The following is an 18,092-nucleotide window of genomic DNA, read 5'->3' on the forward strand; positions in this document are numbered from 1 at the left end:
CCATTAGAACCCTCAGACTGACCATCTAACCCATTAGAACCCTCAGACTGACCATCTAACCCATTAGAGCCCTCCGACTGACCATCTAACCCATTTAGAACCATCAGACTGACCATCTAACTCATTAGAACCCTCAGACTGACCATCTAACCATTTAGAACCCTCAGACTGACCATCTAACCCATTAGAACCCTCAGACTGACCATCTAACCCATTTAGAACCATTAGACTGATTATCTAACTCATTAGAACCCTCATACTGACCATCCAACCCATTAGAAGCCTCAGACTGACCATCTAACCCATTAGAACCCTCAGACTGACCATCTAACCCATTAGAACCCTCAGACTGACCATCTAACTCATTAGAGCCCTCCGACTGACCATCTAACCTGTAGAAGCCTCAGACTGATCATCTAACCCATTAGAACCCTCAGACTGACCATCTAACCCATTAGAACCCTCAGACTGACCATCTAACCCATTAGAGCCCTCCGACTGACCATCTAACCCATTTAGAACCATCAGACTGACCATCGAACTCATTAGAACCCTCAGACTGACCATCTAACCCATTTAGAACCATCAGACTGACCATCTAACTCATTAGAACCCTCATACTGCCCATCTAACCCATTAGAAGCCTCAGACTGACCAGCTAGCCCATTAGTACCCTCAGACTGACCATCTAACCCATTAGAACCCTCAGACTGACCATCTAACCATTTAGAACCCTCAGACTGACCATCTAACCCATTAGAACCCTCAGACTGACCATCCAACCAATTAGATCCCTCAGACTGACCATCTAACCCATTAGAGCCCTCCGACTGACCATCTAACCTGTAGAAGCCTCAGACTGACCATCTAACCCATTAGAACCCTCAGACTGACCATCTAACCCATTAGAACCCTGACTGACCATCTAACCTATTAGAACCCTCAGACTGACCATATAAGGGTTGAGGGTTCTTATATTCTACCATGCCCAGAAACCTGCTCCTCTTATTCTCTGTCCCCAACGCTCTAGGCGACCAGTTTTGATAGCCTTTAGCCGCACCCTCATACTACTCCTTCTCTGTTCCGCGGGTGATGTGGAGGTAAACCCAGGCCCTGCATGCCCCCAGGCACCCTCATTTGTTGACTTCTGTGATCGTAAAAGCCTTGGTTTCATGCATGTCAACATCAGAAGCCTCCTCCCTAAGTTTGTTTTACTCACTGCTCTAGCACACTCTGCTAACCCTGATATCCTTGCTATGTCTGAATCCTGGCTCAGGAAGGCCACCAAAAATTCTGAGATTTCCATACCCAACTATAACATCTTCCGTCAAGATAGATCTGCCAAAGGGGGAGGAGTTGCAGTCTACTGCAGAGATAGCCTGCAAAGTAATGTCATACTTTCCAGGTCCATACCCAAACAGTTCGAACTACTAATTTTGAAAATTACTCTCTCCAGAAATAAGTCTCTCACTGTTGCCGCCTGCTACCGACCCCCTCAGCTCCCAGCTGTGCCCTGGACACCATTTGTGAATTGATCGCCCCCATCTAGCCTCAGAGTTTGTTCTGTTAGGTGACCTAAACTGGGATATGCTTAACACCCCGCCAGTCCTACAATCTAAGCTAGATGCCCTCAATCTCACACAAATCATCAAGGAACCCACCAGGTACAACCCTAACTCTGTAAACAAGGGCACCCTCATAGACGTCATCCTGACCAACTGGCCCTCCAAATACACCTCCGCTGTCTTCAAACAGGATCTCAGCGATCACTGCCTCATTGCCTGTATCCGCTACGGAGCCGCAGTCAAACGACCACCCCTCATCACGGTCAAACGCTCCCTAAAACACTTCTGTGAGCAGGCCTTTCTAATCGACCTGGCCCGGGTATCCTGGAAGGACATTGACCTCATCCCGTCAGTTGAGGATGCCTGGTCATTCTTTAAAAGTAACTTCCTCACCATTTTAGATAAGCATGCTCCGTTCAAAAAATGCAGAACTAAGAACCGATACAGTCCTTGGTTCACCCCAGACCTGACTGCCCTCGACCAGCACAAAAACATCCTGTGGCGGACTGCAATAGCATCGAATAGTCCCCGTGATATGCAACTGTTCAGGGAAGTCCGGAACTAATACACGCAGTCAGTCAGGAAAGCTAAGGCCAGCTTCTTCAGGCAGAAATTTGCATCCTGTAGCTCCAACTCCAAAAAGTTCTGGGACACTGTGAAGTCCATGGAGAACAAGAGCACCTCCTCCCAGCTGCCCACTGCACTGAGGCTAGGTAACACGGTCACCACCGATAAATCCATGATTATCGAAAACTTCAATAAGCATTTCTCAACGGCTGGCCATGCCTTCCGCCTGGCTACTCCAACCTCGGCCAACAGCTCCTCCCCCCCGGCAGCTCCTCGCCCAAGCCTCTCCAAGTTCTCCTTTACCCAAATCCAGATAGCAGATGTTCTGAAAGAGCTGCAAAACCTGGACCCGTACAAATCAGCAGGGCTTTAAAATCTGGACCCCCTATTTCTGAAACTATCCGCCGCCATTGTCGCAACCCCTATTACCAGCCTGTTCAACCTCTCTTTCATATCGTCTGAGATCCCCAAGGATTGGAAAGCTGCCGCAGTCATCCCCCTCTTCAAAGGGGGAGACACCCTGGACCCAAACTGTTACAGACCTATATCCATCCTGCCCTGCCTATCTAAGGTCTTCGAAAGCCAAGTCAACAAACAGGTCACTGACCATCTCGAATCCCACCGTACCGTCTCCACTGTGCAATCTGGCTTCCGAGCCGGTCACGGGTGCACCTCAGCCACACTCAAGGTACTAAACGATATCATAACCGCCATCGATAAAAGACAGTACTGTGCAGCCGTCTTCATCGACCTTGCCAAGGCTTTCGACTCTGTCAATCACCATATTCTCATCGGCAGACTCAGTAGCCTCGGTTTTTCGGATGACTGCCTTGCCTGGTTCACCAATTACTTTGCAGACAGAGTTCAGTGTGTCAAATCGGAGGGCATGCTGTCCGGTCCTCTGGCAGTCTCTATGGGGGTGCCACAGGGTTCAATTCTCGGGCCGACTCTTTTCTCTGTGTATATCAATGATGTTGCTCTTGCTGCGGGCGATTCCCTGATCCACCTCTACGCAGACGACACCATTCTATATACTTTCGGCCCGTCATTGGACACTGTGCTATCTAACCTCCAAACAAGCTTCAATGCCATACAACACTCCTTCCGTGGCCTCCAACTGCTCTTAAACGCTAGTAAAACCAAATGCATGCTTTTCAACCGATCGCTGCCTGCACCCGCATGCCCGACTAGCATCACCACCCTGGATGGTTCCGACCTTGAATATGTGGACATCTATAAGTACCTAGGTGTCTGGCTAGACTGCAAACTCTCCTTCCAGACTCATATCAAACATCTCCAATCAAAAATCAAATCAAGAGTCGGCTTTCTATTCCGCAACAAAGCCTCCTTCACTCACGCCGCCAAGCTTACCCTAGTAAAACTGACTATCCTACCAATCCTCGACTTCGGCGATGTCATCTACAAAATGGCTTCCAACACTCATCAGCAAACTGGATGCACAGTGCCATCCGTTTTGTCACTAAAGCACCTTATACCACCCACCACTGCGACTTGTATGCTCTAGTCGGCTGGCCCTCGCTACATATTCGTCGCCAGACCCACTGGCTCCAGGTCATCTACAAGTCCATGCTAGGTAAAGCTCCGCCTTATCTCAGTTCACTGGTCACGATGGCAACACCCATCCGTAGCACGCGCTCCAGCAGGTGTATCTCACTGATCATCCCTAAAGCCAACACCTCATTTGGCCGCCTTTCGTTACAGTACTCTGCTGACTGTGACTGGAACGAATTGCAAAAATCGCTGAAGTTGGAGACTTTTATCTCCCTCACCAACTTCAAACATCAGCTATCTGAGCAGCTAACCGATCGCTGCAGCTGTACATAGTCTATTGGTAAATAGCCCACCCATTTTCACCTACCTCATCCCCATACTGTTTTTATTTATTTACTTTTCTGCTCTTTTGCACACCAATATCTCTACCTGTACATGACCATCTGATCATTTATCACTCCAGTGTTAATCTGCAAAATTGTAACTATTCGTCTACCTCCTCATGCCTTTTGCACACATTGTATATAGACTCCCCCTTTGTTTTCTACTGTGTTATTGACTTGTTAATTGTTTATTCCATGTGTAACTCTGTGTTGTCTGCTCACACTGCTATGCTTTATCTTGGCCAGGTCGCAGTTGTAAATGAGAACTTGTTCTCAACTAGCCTACCTGGTTAAATAAAGGTGAAATAAAAAATAAAAAAAATAAAATAACCCATTAGAACCCTCAGACTGACCATCTAACCCATTAGAGCCCTCAGACTGACCATCTAACCCATTAGAGCCCTCTGACTGACCATCTAACCCATTTAGAACCATCAGACTGACCATCTAACTCATTAGAACCCTCATACTGCCCATCTAACCCATTTAGAACCATCAGACTGACCAGCTAGCCCATTAGTACCCTCAGACTGACCATCTAAAGCATTCGAACCTAAAGCAATGAAAAGCAATAAGAGTGAGATGATATGGAGGCATAAGGTAAGGGTGCTCTCGAACGGCTAGATGTTATTTACCATTCGGCCATCAGATTTGCCACCAATGCCTCTTATAGGACACATCAATGCACTCTATACTCCTCTGTAAACTGGTCATCTCTGTATACCCGTCACAAGACCCACTGGTTGATGTTTATTTATAAAACCCTCTTACGCCTCACTCCCCCCTATCTGAGATATCTACTGCAGCCCTCATCCTCCACATACAACACCCGTTCTGCCAATCTCATTCTGTTAAAGGTCCCCAAAGCACACACATCCCTGGGTCGCTCTTCTTTTCAGTTCGCTGCAGCTAGCGACTGAAATGACAGTTTTATCTCAATCTCTTCATTCAAAGACTCAATCATGGACACTTAATGACAGTTGTGGCTGATTCGCGTGATGTATTGTTGTCTCTACCTTCTCACCCTTTGTGCTGTTGTCTGTGCCCAATAATGTTAATCTCAGCCCCCGTCCCCGCAGGAGGCCAATTACCTTTTGGTAGGCCATCATTGTAAACAAGAATTAGTTACATAAAAATAAAACAATGACAAGGAGACATAGAAAGTGACTGAAAGACAGAAAGAAGAAGAGGGAGGAGAATAGATTAGAAAAAAAGGAGATAAGGAAAGGAAAGGAGGAGTGGAGAGTAGATTAGAAAAGAAGGAGATAAGAAAAGGAAAGGAGGAGTGGAGAGTAGATTAGAAAAGAAGGAGATAAGGAAAGGAAAGGAGGAGTGGAGAGTAGATTAGAAAATAAGGAGATAAGGAAAGGAAAGGAGGAGTGGAGAGTAGATTAGAAAATAAGGAGATAAGGAGAGGAAAGGAGGAGTGGAGAGTAGATTAGAAAATAAGGAGATAAGGAGAGGAAAGGAGGAGTGGAGAGTAGATTAGAAAAGAAGGAGATAAGGAAAGGAGGAGTGGAGAGTAGATTAGAAAATAAGGAGATAAGGAAAGGAAAGTAAAGGAGGAGAGGATACTCACCAGCCGGTCATGCAGGTGGGTGCCACAATAGCTGCTGCTCTGGGGGCCGTGGGAGGAGTTACCCAGCATGCCGCTGTAACCAGGCTGGTTCATTCCACTGGAGGAGCTCCACGGGTCAGCACTGTGGTGACCGTCTACAGGGGCAAAGAGAGGGATGTGGTGACCGTCTAGAGGGGGAAGAGAGGGCTGTGGTGACCGTCTAGAGGGGGAAGAGAGGGGCGCATGAGGGTCCTGTGGTGACCGTCTACAGGGGCAAAGAGGGATGGGATGTGGTGACTGTCTAGAGGGGCAAAGAGAGGGATGTGGTGACTGTCTAGAGGGGCAAAGAGAGGGATGTGGTGACCGTCTAGAGGGGCGAGGGTCCTGTGGTGACCGTCTAGAGGGGCAAAGCTGTGGTGACCGTCTAGAGGGGGAAGAGAGGGATGTGGTGACCGTCTAGGGGGAAGAGAGGGATGTGGTGACCGTCTACAGGGGCAAAGAGAGGGATGTGGTGACCGTCTACAGGGGCAAAGAGAGGGATGTGGTGACTGTCTAGAGGGGCAAAGAGAGGGATGTGGTGACCGTCTAGAGGGGCAAAGAGAGGGATGTGGTGACTGTCTACAGGGGCAAAGAGAGGGATGTGGTGACTGTCTAGAGGGGCAAAGAGAGGGATGTGGTGACCGTCTACAGGGGCAAAAGAGAGGGATGTGGTGACTGTCTAGAGGGGCAAGAGAGGGATGTGGTGACCGTCTAGAGGGGCAAAGAGAGGGATGTGGTGACCGTCTAGAGGGGCAAAGAGAGGGATGTGGTGACCGTCTAGAGGGGCAAAGAGAGGGATGTGGTGACCGTCTAGAGGGGGAAGAGAGGGATGTGGTGACCGTCTAGAGGGGCAAAGAGAGGGATGTGGTGACCGTCTAGAGGGGCAAAGAGAGGGATGTGGTGACCGTCTAGAGGGGGAAGAGAGGGATGTGGTGACCGTCTAGAGGGGGAAGAGAGGGATGTGGTGACCGTCTAGAGGGGGAAGAGAGGGATGTGGTGACCGTCTAGAGGGGGAAGAGAGGGATGTGGTGACCGTCTAGAGGGGGAAGAGAGGGATGTGGTGACCATCTAGAGGGGCAAAGAGAGGGATGTGGTGACCGTCTAGAGGGGGAAGAGGATGGGTGACCGCTAGAGGGGGAAGGGGGATCCTGTGGTGACCATCTAGAGGGGCAAAGAGAGGGATGTGGTGACCGTCTAGAGGGGGAAGAGAGGGATGTGGTGACCATCTAGAGGGGCAAAGAGAGGGATGTGGTGACCGTCTAGAGGGGGAAGAGAGGGATGTGGTGACCGTCTACAGGGGGGAAGAGAGGGATGTGGTGACCGTCTAGAGGGGGAAGAGAGGGATGTGGTGACCATCTACAGGGGCAAAGAAGAGAGGGGGATGTGGTGACTGTCTAGAGGGGAAGAGAGGGATGTGGTGACCGTCTAGAGGGGGAAGAGAGGGGCGCATGAGGGTCCTGTGGTGACCATCTAGAGGGGCAAGGGGGAAGAGAGGGATGTGGTGACCGTCTAGAGGGGGAAGAGAGGGATGTGGTGACCGTCTAGAGGGGGAAGAGAGGGGGTGACCGCATGAGGGTCCTGTGGTGACCGTCTAGAGGGGCAAAGAGAGGGATGTGGTGACCGTCTAGAGGGGGAAGAGAGGGATGTGGTGACCGTCTAGAGGGGGAAGAGAGGATGGGTCCTGTGTGTGACCGTCTAGAGGGGGAAAGAGAGGGATGTGGTGACCGTCTAGAGGGGGAAGAGAGGGATGTGGTGACCGTCTAGAGGGGCAAAGAGAGGGATGTGGTGACCGTCTAGAGGGGGAAGAGAGGACCTAGTCGGTCACCACATCCCTAACTAGATCACATCATACACCCTGCTAACTAGATCACATCATACACCCTGCTAACTAGATCACAGCATACACCCTGCTAACTAGATCACAACATACACCCTGCTAACTAGATCACAGCATACACCCTGCTAACTAGATCACAGCATACACCCTGCTAACTAGATCACAGCATACACCCTGCTAACTAGATCACAACATACACCCTGCTAACTAGATCACAGCATACACCCTGCTAACTAGATCACAGCATACACCCTGCTAACTAGATCACATCATACACCCTGCTAACTAGATCACAGCATACACCCTGCTAACTAGATCACATCATACACCCTGCTAACTGAATACAACATACACCCTGCTAACTGAATACAACATACACCCTGCTAACTAGATCACAGCATACACCCTGCTAACTAGATCACAACATACACCCTGCTAACTGAATACAACATACACCCTGCTAACTGAATCACAACATACACCCTGCTAACTGAATACAACATACAACCTGCTAACTGAATACAACATACACCCTGCTAACTAGATCACAGCATACACCCTGCTAACTAGATCACAGCATACACCCTGCTAACTAGATCACATCATGCACCCTGCTAACTAGATCACATCATACACCCTGCTAACTGAATACACATCATACACCCTGCTAACTGAATACACAACATACACCCTGCTAACTGAATACAACATACACCCTGCTAACTGAATACACATCATACACCCTGCTAACTAGTCAGTTAACAAGTCAGTTAAGAACACATTCTTATTTTCAATGACGACCTAGGAACAGTGGGTTAACTACACTAGTTAACTAAACTAGTTAACTAAACTAGTAGAACGACAGATTTGTACCTTGTCAGCTCGGGGATTCGAACTTGCAACCTTTCGGTTACTAGTCCAACGCTCTAACCACTAGGCTACCTGCCACCTCTACACTCTAACCACTAGGCTACCTGCCACCTCTACACTCTAACCACTAGGCGACCTGCCACCCCTACACTCTAACCACTAGGCTACCTGCCACCTCTACACTCTACACCACTAGGCTACCTGCCACCTCTACACTCTAACTACTAGGCTACCTGCCACCTCTACACTCTAACCACTAGGCTACCTGCCACCTCTACACTCTAACCACTACAACTACCTGCCACCCCTAGATCACAGCATAACCACTGGCGACCTGCCACCCCATACACCCTCTAACCACATCATGCTACCCTGCCACCCCTACACTCATAACCACTAGGCGACCTGAATACCATCTACACCCTCTAACCACTACACAACCTACCACCCTGCTAACTCTAACCACTACACCCTGCCACCCCTACACTCTAACCACTGCTAACTGCCACCCCTACAAGTCAGTAACCACACATTCTTATTTTCCACCCCTACACTCTAACCACTAGGCTACACTGCCACCCCTACACTCTAACCACTAGGAACGACCTGACCTCTACCTCTAACCACTAGGGACCTGCCACCCCTACACTCTAACCACTAGGCTACCTGCCACCTCTACACTCTAACCACTAGGCTACCTGCCACCTCTACACTCTAACCACTAGGCGACCTGCCACCCCTACACTCTAACCACTAGGCTACCCTGCCATGTCAACTGTACTGTTACTATAATGTCTCTGGCTCTCTGGGGAAGATAATACTTGCATTACGCTGTCTCCGTTTCCATCCTCCACTGTACACGAAACCCCAAACTGTCTGCCTACCGTGTGGCTGCGATCCTAACCCTCCCTACTGCATGGCTCTGAGCCCTCAACCACTTGCTGCTGCCTGCCTACTGTGTGGCTGAGATCCTAACCCTCCCTACTGCATGGCTCTGAGCCCTCAACCACTTGCTGTGTGATTAGTAAGGCAGAGCAGCAGACAGTCTAGGCCAGACCAGAGGCTGTGATGTCACCAACAGCAAACACCGGCCCTCCAATTACAGGGAAACCTACTCATCTAACTTGGCAGGATTACTTTTGTCTATCAATCCACAGCCAAAGCTCTGTCTTTTATTTTTGTATGTACAGTGCCTTCGGTAAGTATTCAGACCCTTTGACTTTTTCCAGATTTTGTTACGTTACAGCCTTATTCTAAAATGTATAAAATTTTTTAAAAAATGTACTCATCAATCTACACACAAATACCCCATAATGACAAAGCAAAAAACAGGTTTTTAGAATTTTTTGCTCATTTTAATTTAATTTAAATTATATAAATAAATATCACATCTACATAAGTATTCAGACCTTTAACTCAGTATTCCGGCACAGCCAGAAGAGGACTGGTCACCCCTCATAGCCTGGTTCCTCTCTAGGTTTCTTCCTAGGTTTTGGCCTTTCTAGGGAGTTTTTCCTAGCCACCGTGCTTCTACACCTGCATTGCTTGCTGTTTGAGGTTTTAGGCTGGGTTTCTGTACAGCACTTTGAGATATCAGCTGATGTACAAATGGCTATATAAATACATTTGATTTGATGGGAATAGGGTAGTGATCTATGTAGGGAATAGGGTAGTGGAATGAATAGGATAGTGGACTATGTAGGGAATAGGGTAGTGGACTATGTAGGGAATAGGGTAGTGGACTATGTAGGGAATAGGGTAGTGATCTATGTAGGGAATAGGGTAGTGGAATGAATAGGATAGTGGACTATGTAGGGAATAGGGTAGTGATCTATGTAGGGAATAGGGTAGTGGAATGAATAGGATAGTGGACTATGTAGGGAATAGGGTAGTGGACTATGTAGGGAATAGGGTAGTGATCTATGTAGGGAATAGGGTAGTGGAATGAATAGGATAGTGGACTATGTAGGGAATAGGGTAGTGGACTATGTAGGGAATAGGGTAGTGGAATGAATAGGATAGTGGACTATGTAGGGAATAGGGTAGTGGAATGAATAGGATAGTGGACTATGTATGGAATAGGGTAGTGGACTATGTAGGGAATAGGATAGTGGACTATGTAGGGAATAGGGTAGTGGAATGAATAGGATAGTGGACTATGTAGGGAATAGGGTAGTGATCTATGTAGGGAATAGGGTAGTGATCTATGTAGGGAATAGGATAGTGGACTATGTAGGGAATAGGGTAGTGATCTATGTAGGGAATAGGGTAGTGGAATGAATAGGATAGTGGACTATGTAGGGAATAGGGTAGTGGACTATGTAGGGAATAGGATAGTGGACTATGTAGGGAATAGGGTAGTGGAATGAATAGGATAGTGGACTATGTAGGGAATAGGGTAGTGGACTATGTAGGGAATAGGGTAGTGGAATGAATAGGATAGTGGACTATGTAGGGAATAGGGTAGTGATCTATGTAGGGAATAGGGTAGTGGAATGAATAGGATAGTGGACTATGTAGGGAATAGGGTAGTGATCTATGTAGGGAATAGGGTAGTGGAATGAATAGGATAGTGGACTATGTAGGGAATAGAGTAGTGGACTATGTAGGGAATAGAGTAGTGGACTATGTAGGGAATAGGGTAGTGGAATGAATAGGATAGTGGACTATGTAGGGAATAGGGTAGTGGAATGAATAGGATAGTGGACTATGTAGGGAATAGGGTAGTGGAATGAATAGGATAGTGGACTATGTAGGGAATAGGGTAGTGATCTATGTAGGGAATAGGGTAGTGGAATGAATAGGATAGTGGACTATGTAGGGAATAGGGTAGTGGACTATTTTGTTGCAGCACCTTTGGCAGCGATTACAGCATTGATTCTTCTTGGGTATGACGCTACAAGCTTGGCACACCTGTATTTGGGGAGTTTCTCCCATTCTTCTCTGCAGATCCTCTCAAGCTCTGTCAGGTTGGATGGGGAGCGTTGCTGCACAGCTACTTCCAGGTCTCTCCAGAGATGTTCGATCGCGTTCAAGTCCGGGCTCTGGCTGGGCAACTCAAGGACATTCAGAGACTTGTCCCGAATCCACTCCTGCGTTGTCTTGGCTCTGTGTTTAGGGTCGTTGTCCTGTTGGAAGGTGAACCTTCGCCCCCAGTCTGAGGTCCTGAGCGCTCTGGAGCAGGTTTTCATCAAGGATCTCTCTGTACTTTGCTCTGTTCATCTTTCCCTTGATCCTGACTAGTCTCCTAGTCCCTGCTGCTGAAAAACATCCCCACAGCATGATGCTGCCACCACCATGCTTCACCGTAGGGATGGTGCCAGGTTTCCTCCAGACCTGACGCTTGGCGTTCAGGCCAAAGTGTTCAATCTTGGTTTCAACAGACCAGGTCTGATGGGCTGAGAGTCCTTTAGGTGCCTTTTGACAAACTCTAAGCGGGCTGTCATGTTCCTTTTACTGAGGAGTGGCTTCTATCTGTCCACTCTACTGTAAAGGTCTGATTGGTGGAGTGATGCAGAGATGGTTGTCCTTCTGGAAGGTTCTCCCTTCTCCACAGAGGAACTCTAGAGCTCTGTCAGAGTGACCATCGGCTTCTTGGTCACCTCCCTGACCAAGGCTGTCCTCCCCCGATTGCTCAGTTTGGCCAGGCAGCCAGCTCTAGGAAGAGTCTTGGTGGTTTCAAACTTCTTCCATTAAGAATGATGGAGGCCACTGTGTTCTTGGGGACCTTTAAAGCTACAAAAATGTTTTGGTACCCTTCCCCAGATCTGTGCTTTGACACATCCTGTCTCGGAGTTCTACGGACAATTTCTTCGACCTCATGGCTTGGTTTTTGCTCTGACATGCACTGTCAACTGTGGGACCGTATATAGACAGGTGTGTGCCTTTCCAAATCATGTCCAATGAATTGAATTTATCACAGGTGGACTCCAATCAAGTTGTAAAAACATCTCAAGGATGATCAATGGAAACAGGATGCACCTGAGCTCAATTTCGAGTTTCATTAGCAAAGGGTCTGAATACTTATGTAAATAAGATATTTTTAGTTTAAAAAAAAGTAATACGTTTGAAAACATTGCTAAAAACCTGTTTTCTATTTGTCAATATGAGGTATTGTGATGTCATTATGGGGTATTGTGATGTCATTATGGGGTATTGTGATGTCAGTATGGGGTATTGTGATGTCTTTATGGGGTATTGTGATGTCATTATGGGGTATTGTGATGTCATTATGGGGTATTGTGATGTCAGTATGGGGTATTGTGATGTCATTATGGGGTATTGTGATGTCAGTATGGGGTATTGTGATGTCTTTATGGGGTATTGTGATGTCATTATGGGGTATTGTGATGTCATTATGGGGTATTGTGATGTCATTATGGGGTATTGTGATGTCATTGTGGGGTATTGTCATGTCATTATGGGGTATTGTGAATGTCATTATGGGGTATTGTGATGTCATTATGGGGTATTGTCATGTCATTATGGGGTATTGTGATGTCATTATGGGGTATTGTCATGTCATTATGGGGTATTGTGATGTCATTATGGGGTATTGTGATGTCATTATGGGTTATTGTGATGTCATTATGGGGTATTGTGATGTCATTATGGGGTATTGTGATGACATTATGGGGTATTGTGATGACATTATGGGGTATTGTGATGACATTATGGGGTATTGTGATGTCATTATGGGGTAGTGTTTGTAGATTGCTGAGGATTTTTAAAATAATTTAATCAATTTTAGAATAAAGCTGTAACGTAACAAAATGTGGAAAAAGTCAAGGGGTCTGAATACACTGTAACTATCTATCTTAGCGACACACTTTTTGTTCTCGTGTTATTCCATGATAGTTTCCCGCTCATTGTGTCCATCACCAAATCTATCCATCTATGAGTAAATATGAGGTTGGTTAAAGTATTAAGGATGAACAGAGTTGTGACAGAATCTAATCTATTACCTGGCATGAAGAAGGGGCTGGGGAACCCTCCACTGGGTGGTTTGGAGGAGGGGTACCCTGGTGAGTCCCTGTTGTAGTCAGCTGTGCTGGCAGATGGGGCATATACCTGGGAGAGACACAGAGAGAGAGAGAGAGAGAGACACAGAGAGAGAGAGAGAGAGAGAGAGAGAGACAGAGACACAGAGAGAGAGAGAGAGAGAGAGAGACACGGAGACACAGAGAGAGAGAGAGAGAGAGAGAGACACACAGAGAGAGAGAGAGAGAGTGGGTTAAACACCTTAGAGGGACAGGGTCAGACGGACAACACCTTACAACAAGCTGCACTGTCATTGGCTAAGATAATAGGGCTTCTCCGCAAGACTTTTGTTCTTCGGAAGCAAGAGCTGATGTAACCTACATGCGAATCATGTTTGTCAGTGACAGTAAACATTCAGGGTTACGTCAAGACCCACAGCGTGAATATCTGGAACAACGAGCAGTCTGACATCATCACCAGAGACTTAACTTTACTTAAGGTCTTATCATGTAGCCAGACACATTAGGTCTGACATGCCTCAGAACAACAACCAACCAACCCCTGCTCTGCAACGTTTGAGTAAGGAGAATATAAGTGTGTGTGTGTGTGTGTGTGTGTGTGTGTGTGTGTGAGTTTGAGTGGTGAGAATGCAGAGAGGAGGGAAAACACAGAAACCTGATAGTTACAGCAGGAAACAGCATTCCCAGCCAACTTGGCCTATTCCTCTGTGTGTGTGTGTGTGTGTGTGTGTGTGTGTGTGTGTGTGTGTGTGTGTGTGTGTGTGTGTGTGTGTGTGTGAGAGAGAGGCTCTCAGGATATCTTAGCCATGTCAGCTGCTGCTAAGACTAGAGATGTGTGTCAGACAGACAGCTAGCCAGCGTTATGCTAACTAGGCTAACGGGACCAGTCTGAGGCAGAGCAGACTACCCAACACAACACAGGGATGACAGTGTTACTATAGAAACACCTTCTATTAGGTCAGGATCATACTGATTCCAAGACATTCAAGTTGTCCCCCAAAAATTATGCTATGCTTTCCGTAACGAAACTGAATCTCGGAGAAATCACCAACCACGCTGGGGCGGCAGGGTAGCCTAGTGGTTAGAGTGTTGGACTAGTAACTGAAAGGTTGCAAGTTCAAATCCCCGAACTGACAAGGTACAAATCTGTTGTTCTGCCCCTGAACAGGCAGTTAACCCACTGTTCCCAGGCCGTCATTGAAAATAAGAATTTGTTCTTAACTGACTTGCCTAGTAAAATAAAAACAACATTGTCTTTAAAAGGAAACATTCACCGTGGTATTGAGTGCACTTTATAGAGAGCACTACTGGGAGGCTTGGTTCCCATGAAGCACCTTGCACCCAAAGGCCGGCCCGCCGGGCTCAATAATCATACCAGTGAGAGCTCCAAACTCAAGCAGGCCTGGTAATGCTGTCAGTCTCTAGTTGGGTTATGGACAGGCCTGGTAATGCTGTCAGACTCTAGTTGGGTTATGGGCAGGCCTGGTAATGCTGTCAGTCTCTAGTTGGGTTATGGACAGGCCTGGTAATGCTGTCCAGTCATTCAGTCACTCACTCACTCAGTCTCTAGTTGGGTTATGGACAGGCCTGGTAATGCTGTCAGTCTCTAGTTGGGTTATGGGCAGGCCTGGTAATGCTGTCAGTCTCTAGTTGGGTTATGGGCAGGCCTGGTAATGCTGTCAGTCTCTAGTTGGGTTATGGGCAGGCCTGGTAATGCTGTCAGTCTCTAGTTGGGTTATGGGCAGGCCTGGTAATGCTGTCAGTCTCAAACCTGGACAGTCTCTAGTTGGGTTATGGGCAGGCCTGGTAATGCTGTCGGTCTCTAGTTGGGTTATGGGGGATATTTTGTCATATTTCCTGTCTTCCAACTCAAGATCCAAACTGGACACATTATGCTTATTAACCTACTCACTCAGTCACTCACTCAGTCACTCACTCACTCATTCAGTCACTCACTCACTCAGTCACTCACTCAGTCAGTCAGTCACTCACTCACTCACTCACTCACTCAGTCAGTCAGTCACTCACTCACTCACTCACTCAGTCACTCACTCACTCACTCACTCACTCACTCACTCACTCACTCACTCACTCACTCACTCACTCACTCACTCACTCACTCAAGCACTCACTCACTCACAGTCACTCACTCACTCACTCACTCACTCACTCACTCACTCACTCACTCACTCACTCACTCACTCACTCACTCACTCAAGCACTCACTCACTCACTCAAGCACTCACTCACTCACTCAAGCACTCACTCACTCACTCACTCACTCACTCACTCACTCACTCACTCACTCATTTAGTCACTCACTCACTCACTCACTCACTCACTCACTCACTCACTCACTCACCCACCCACCACTCACTCACTCACTCACTCACTCACTCACTCACTCACTCACTCACTCACTCACTCACTCACTCACTCACTCACTCACTCACTCACTCACTCACTCACTCACTCACTCACTCTCCCACTCACTCACTCACGCATACTCATGCACAAGTATTCAAATACTTGCGAGACATTTAGAAAATTAAATAAGTAAAATAAAAAATTATATTCTAACAATGAGAAGGTTTTCTCTAAATGAAATGATCTATATACACAAGGATGTACCATGACGTTCTCAACGTGTCACTACAGTCGGCGTCTCCATGACGTTCTCAACGTGTCACTACAGTCGGCGTCTCCATGACGTTCTCAACGTGTCACTACAGCCGGCGTTGCCATGACGTTCTCAACGTGACACTACAGACGGCGTCTCCGTGACGTTCTCAACGTGTCACTACAGTCAGCGTCTCCGTGACGTTCTCAACGTGTCACTACAGTCGGCGTCTCCGTGACGTTCTCAACGTGTCACTACAGTCGGCGTCTCCATGACGTTCTCAACGTGTCACTACAGTCGGCGTTGCCATGACGTTCTCAACGTGACACTGCAGTCAGCGTCTCCATGACGTTCTCAACGTGTCACTACAGTCAGCGTCTCCGTGACGTTCTCAACGTGTCACTACAGTCGGCGTTGCCATGACGTTCTCAACGTGACACTGCAGTCAGCGTCTCCATGACGTTCTCAACGTGTCACTACAGTCGGCGTTGCCATGACGTGGGAGAAATTAAAATAATGGAATGAAGTTAGCTAAATGAGAAGGAGTAGGCTACAACAAGCAACCATCAGGAAGGCTGTTGTTTAATCTGATTGGAGTTGTTGTAGACAAGGACAGGAAGCACAGCAAAATAGCCTCAATTAGCCTTGGTAGCTAGCTGGCTAATATAGCTGGCTAACACAGCTGGCTAACATAGCTGGCTAACATAGCTGGCTATCTTAGCTGGATAACATAGCTGGCTAACATAGCTGGCTAACATAGCTGGCTAACATAGCTGGATAACATAGCTGGCTATCTTAGCTATCTTCCCTACATCAATTTGATGCAGTCAGGACAGGCACTACCAGATGGCATGACAGATTACCTATGGCATCTACAAGTTAGTCTAGTGAGAGTCTGTATGGCTACTCTCTCTCTCTCTCTCTCTGCCTTCCGTGTCAAACACACCGACCCCTGTCCACCCCACGCACAGCTACAAGCAAGCAGAGGGGCATCTCTCTCCCAAGTTACACAGGCTGCGAAGCAAGCCAAGTTCCCAAGTTTAAACCACTTTCAGTTTTTACCACATGTATTCTGACTATCCAGACCCCCCCCAACCCCCAAAAAATGTATGATATTATAGGAATACTGAATTGATTTAAAACGCCCATCCCTAATCCAGACATGGCTGGTATGTGGCGAAAGATAAACAGACACAAGAGGTCATAGTGTATTACTGTGGTTCTGTCTCCAGACAGGCACAGACAGAGACATTCCACACATGCACCTGTTCCCATCACTACACAGCAGTGGGACTGAGACTCTGTATTTCTGTTGTGCTCAATTCCATTTTCCAAATCAGTCAGTTCCAGAATACAGAATTCCAGAATTCTGTAATTCTGTAATTCTGTAATTCTAATTCCGAGCACTATGACCTATTGGAGGGTTACGCATGACTGTACATTCCTTTGGTAGTTCTGTGTGGACAACTGTGTAAAGACAGACAGAAGTACACCGTTCTTAAATTAAAAATGAGACTGTACTGAAATGGGTGAATTATTGGTATTAATAATTTTTTTCGTTTTAAATTGAACCTTTATTTATTTCAGGCGAGTCAATTAAGAACAAATTGTTATTTACAAGGACGGCCTGGGAGGATTTGGTGCTGATTTGGAGAGAGAGAGAGACAGAGAGAGAGAGAGAAAGAGAGAGAGACAGAGAGAGAGAGAGAAAGAGAGAGAGAGAGAGAGACAGAGAGAGAGACAGAGAGAGAGAGAGAGAGAGACAGAGAGAGAGAGAGACAGAGAGAGAGACAGAGAGACAGAGAGAGAGAGAGAGACAGAGAGAGAGAGACAGAGAGAGAGACAGAGAGACAGAGAGAGAGAGAGACAGAGAGAGAGAGACAGAGAGAGAGACAGAGAGAGAGAGAGAGAGAGAGAGACAGAGAGAGAGAGAGAGACAGAGAGAGAGAGAGAGAGAGAGAGAGAGAGAGAGAGAGAGAGAGAGAGAGAGAGAGAGAGACAGAGAGAGAGAGAGAGAGAGACAGAGAGAGAGACAGAGAGAGAGAGAGAGAGAGAGACAGAGAGAGAGAGACAGAGAGAGAGACAGAGAGACAGAGAGAGAGAGAGAGACAGAGAGAGAGAGAGAGAGAGAGAGAGAGAGA

At 47.2% G+C, this 18,092-nt stretch overlaps 1 protein-coding gene across 4 annotated transcripts in view; it reads right to left on the minus strand.

Annotated features, from left to right (window-relative positions):
- LOC112240746 (transcription factor 4) overlaps positions 1 to 18,092 on the minus strand; it is a 143,072-nt gene that overhangs the window by 71,492 nt on the left and 53,488 nt on the right. For all 4 annotated transcript variants that reach the window (XM_042326426.1, XM_042326425.1, XM_042326427.1 and 1 more), the window contains exons 2-3: positions 13,296 to 13,401; positions 5,607 to 5,740 (exon numbers count right to left, since the gene is read on the minus strand). In XM_042326426.1, the coding sequence (XP_042182360.1) occupies positions 5,607 to 5,740; positions 13,296 to 13,401 (240 nt within the window). The remainder of the gene's footprint in view (positions 1 to 5,606; positions 5,741 to 13,295; positions 13,402 to 18,092) is intronic.

This window comes from Oncorhynchus tshawytscha, linkage group LG09 (assembly GCF_018296145.1).
Source record: "Oncorhynchus tshawytscha isolate Ot180627B linkage group LG09, Otsh_v2.0, whole genome shotgun sequence".
NCBI lineage: Eukaryota > Metazoa > Chordata > Actinopteri > Salmoniformes > Salmonidae > Oncorhynchus > Oncorhynchus tshawytscha.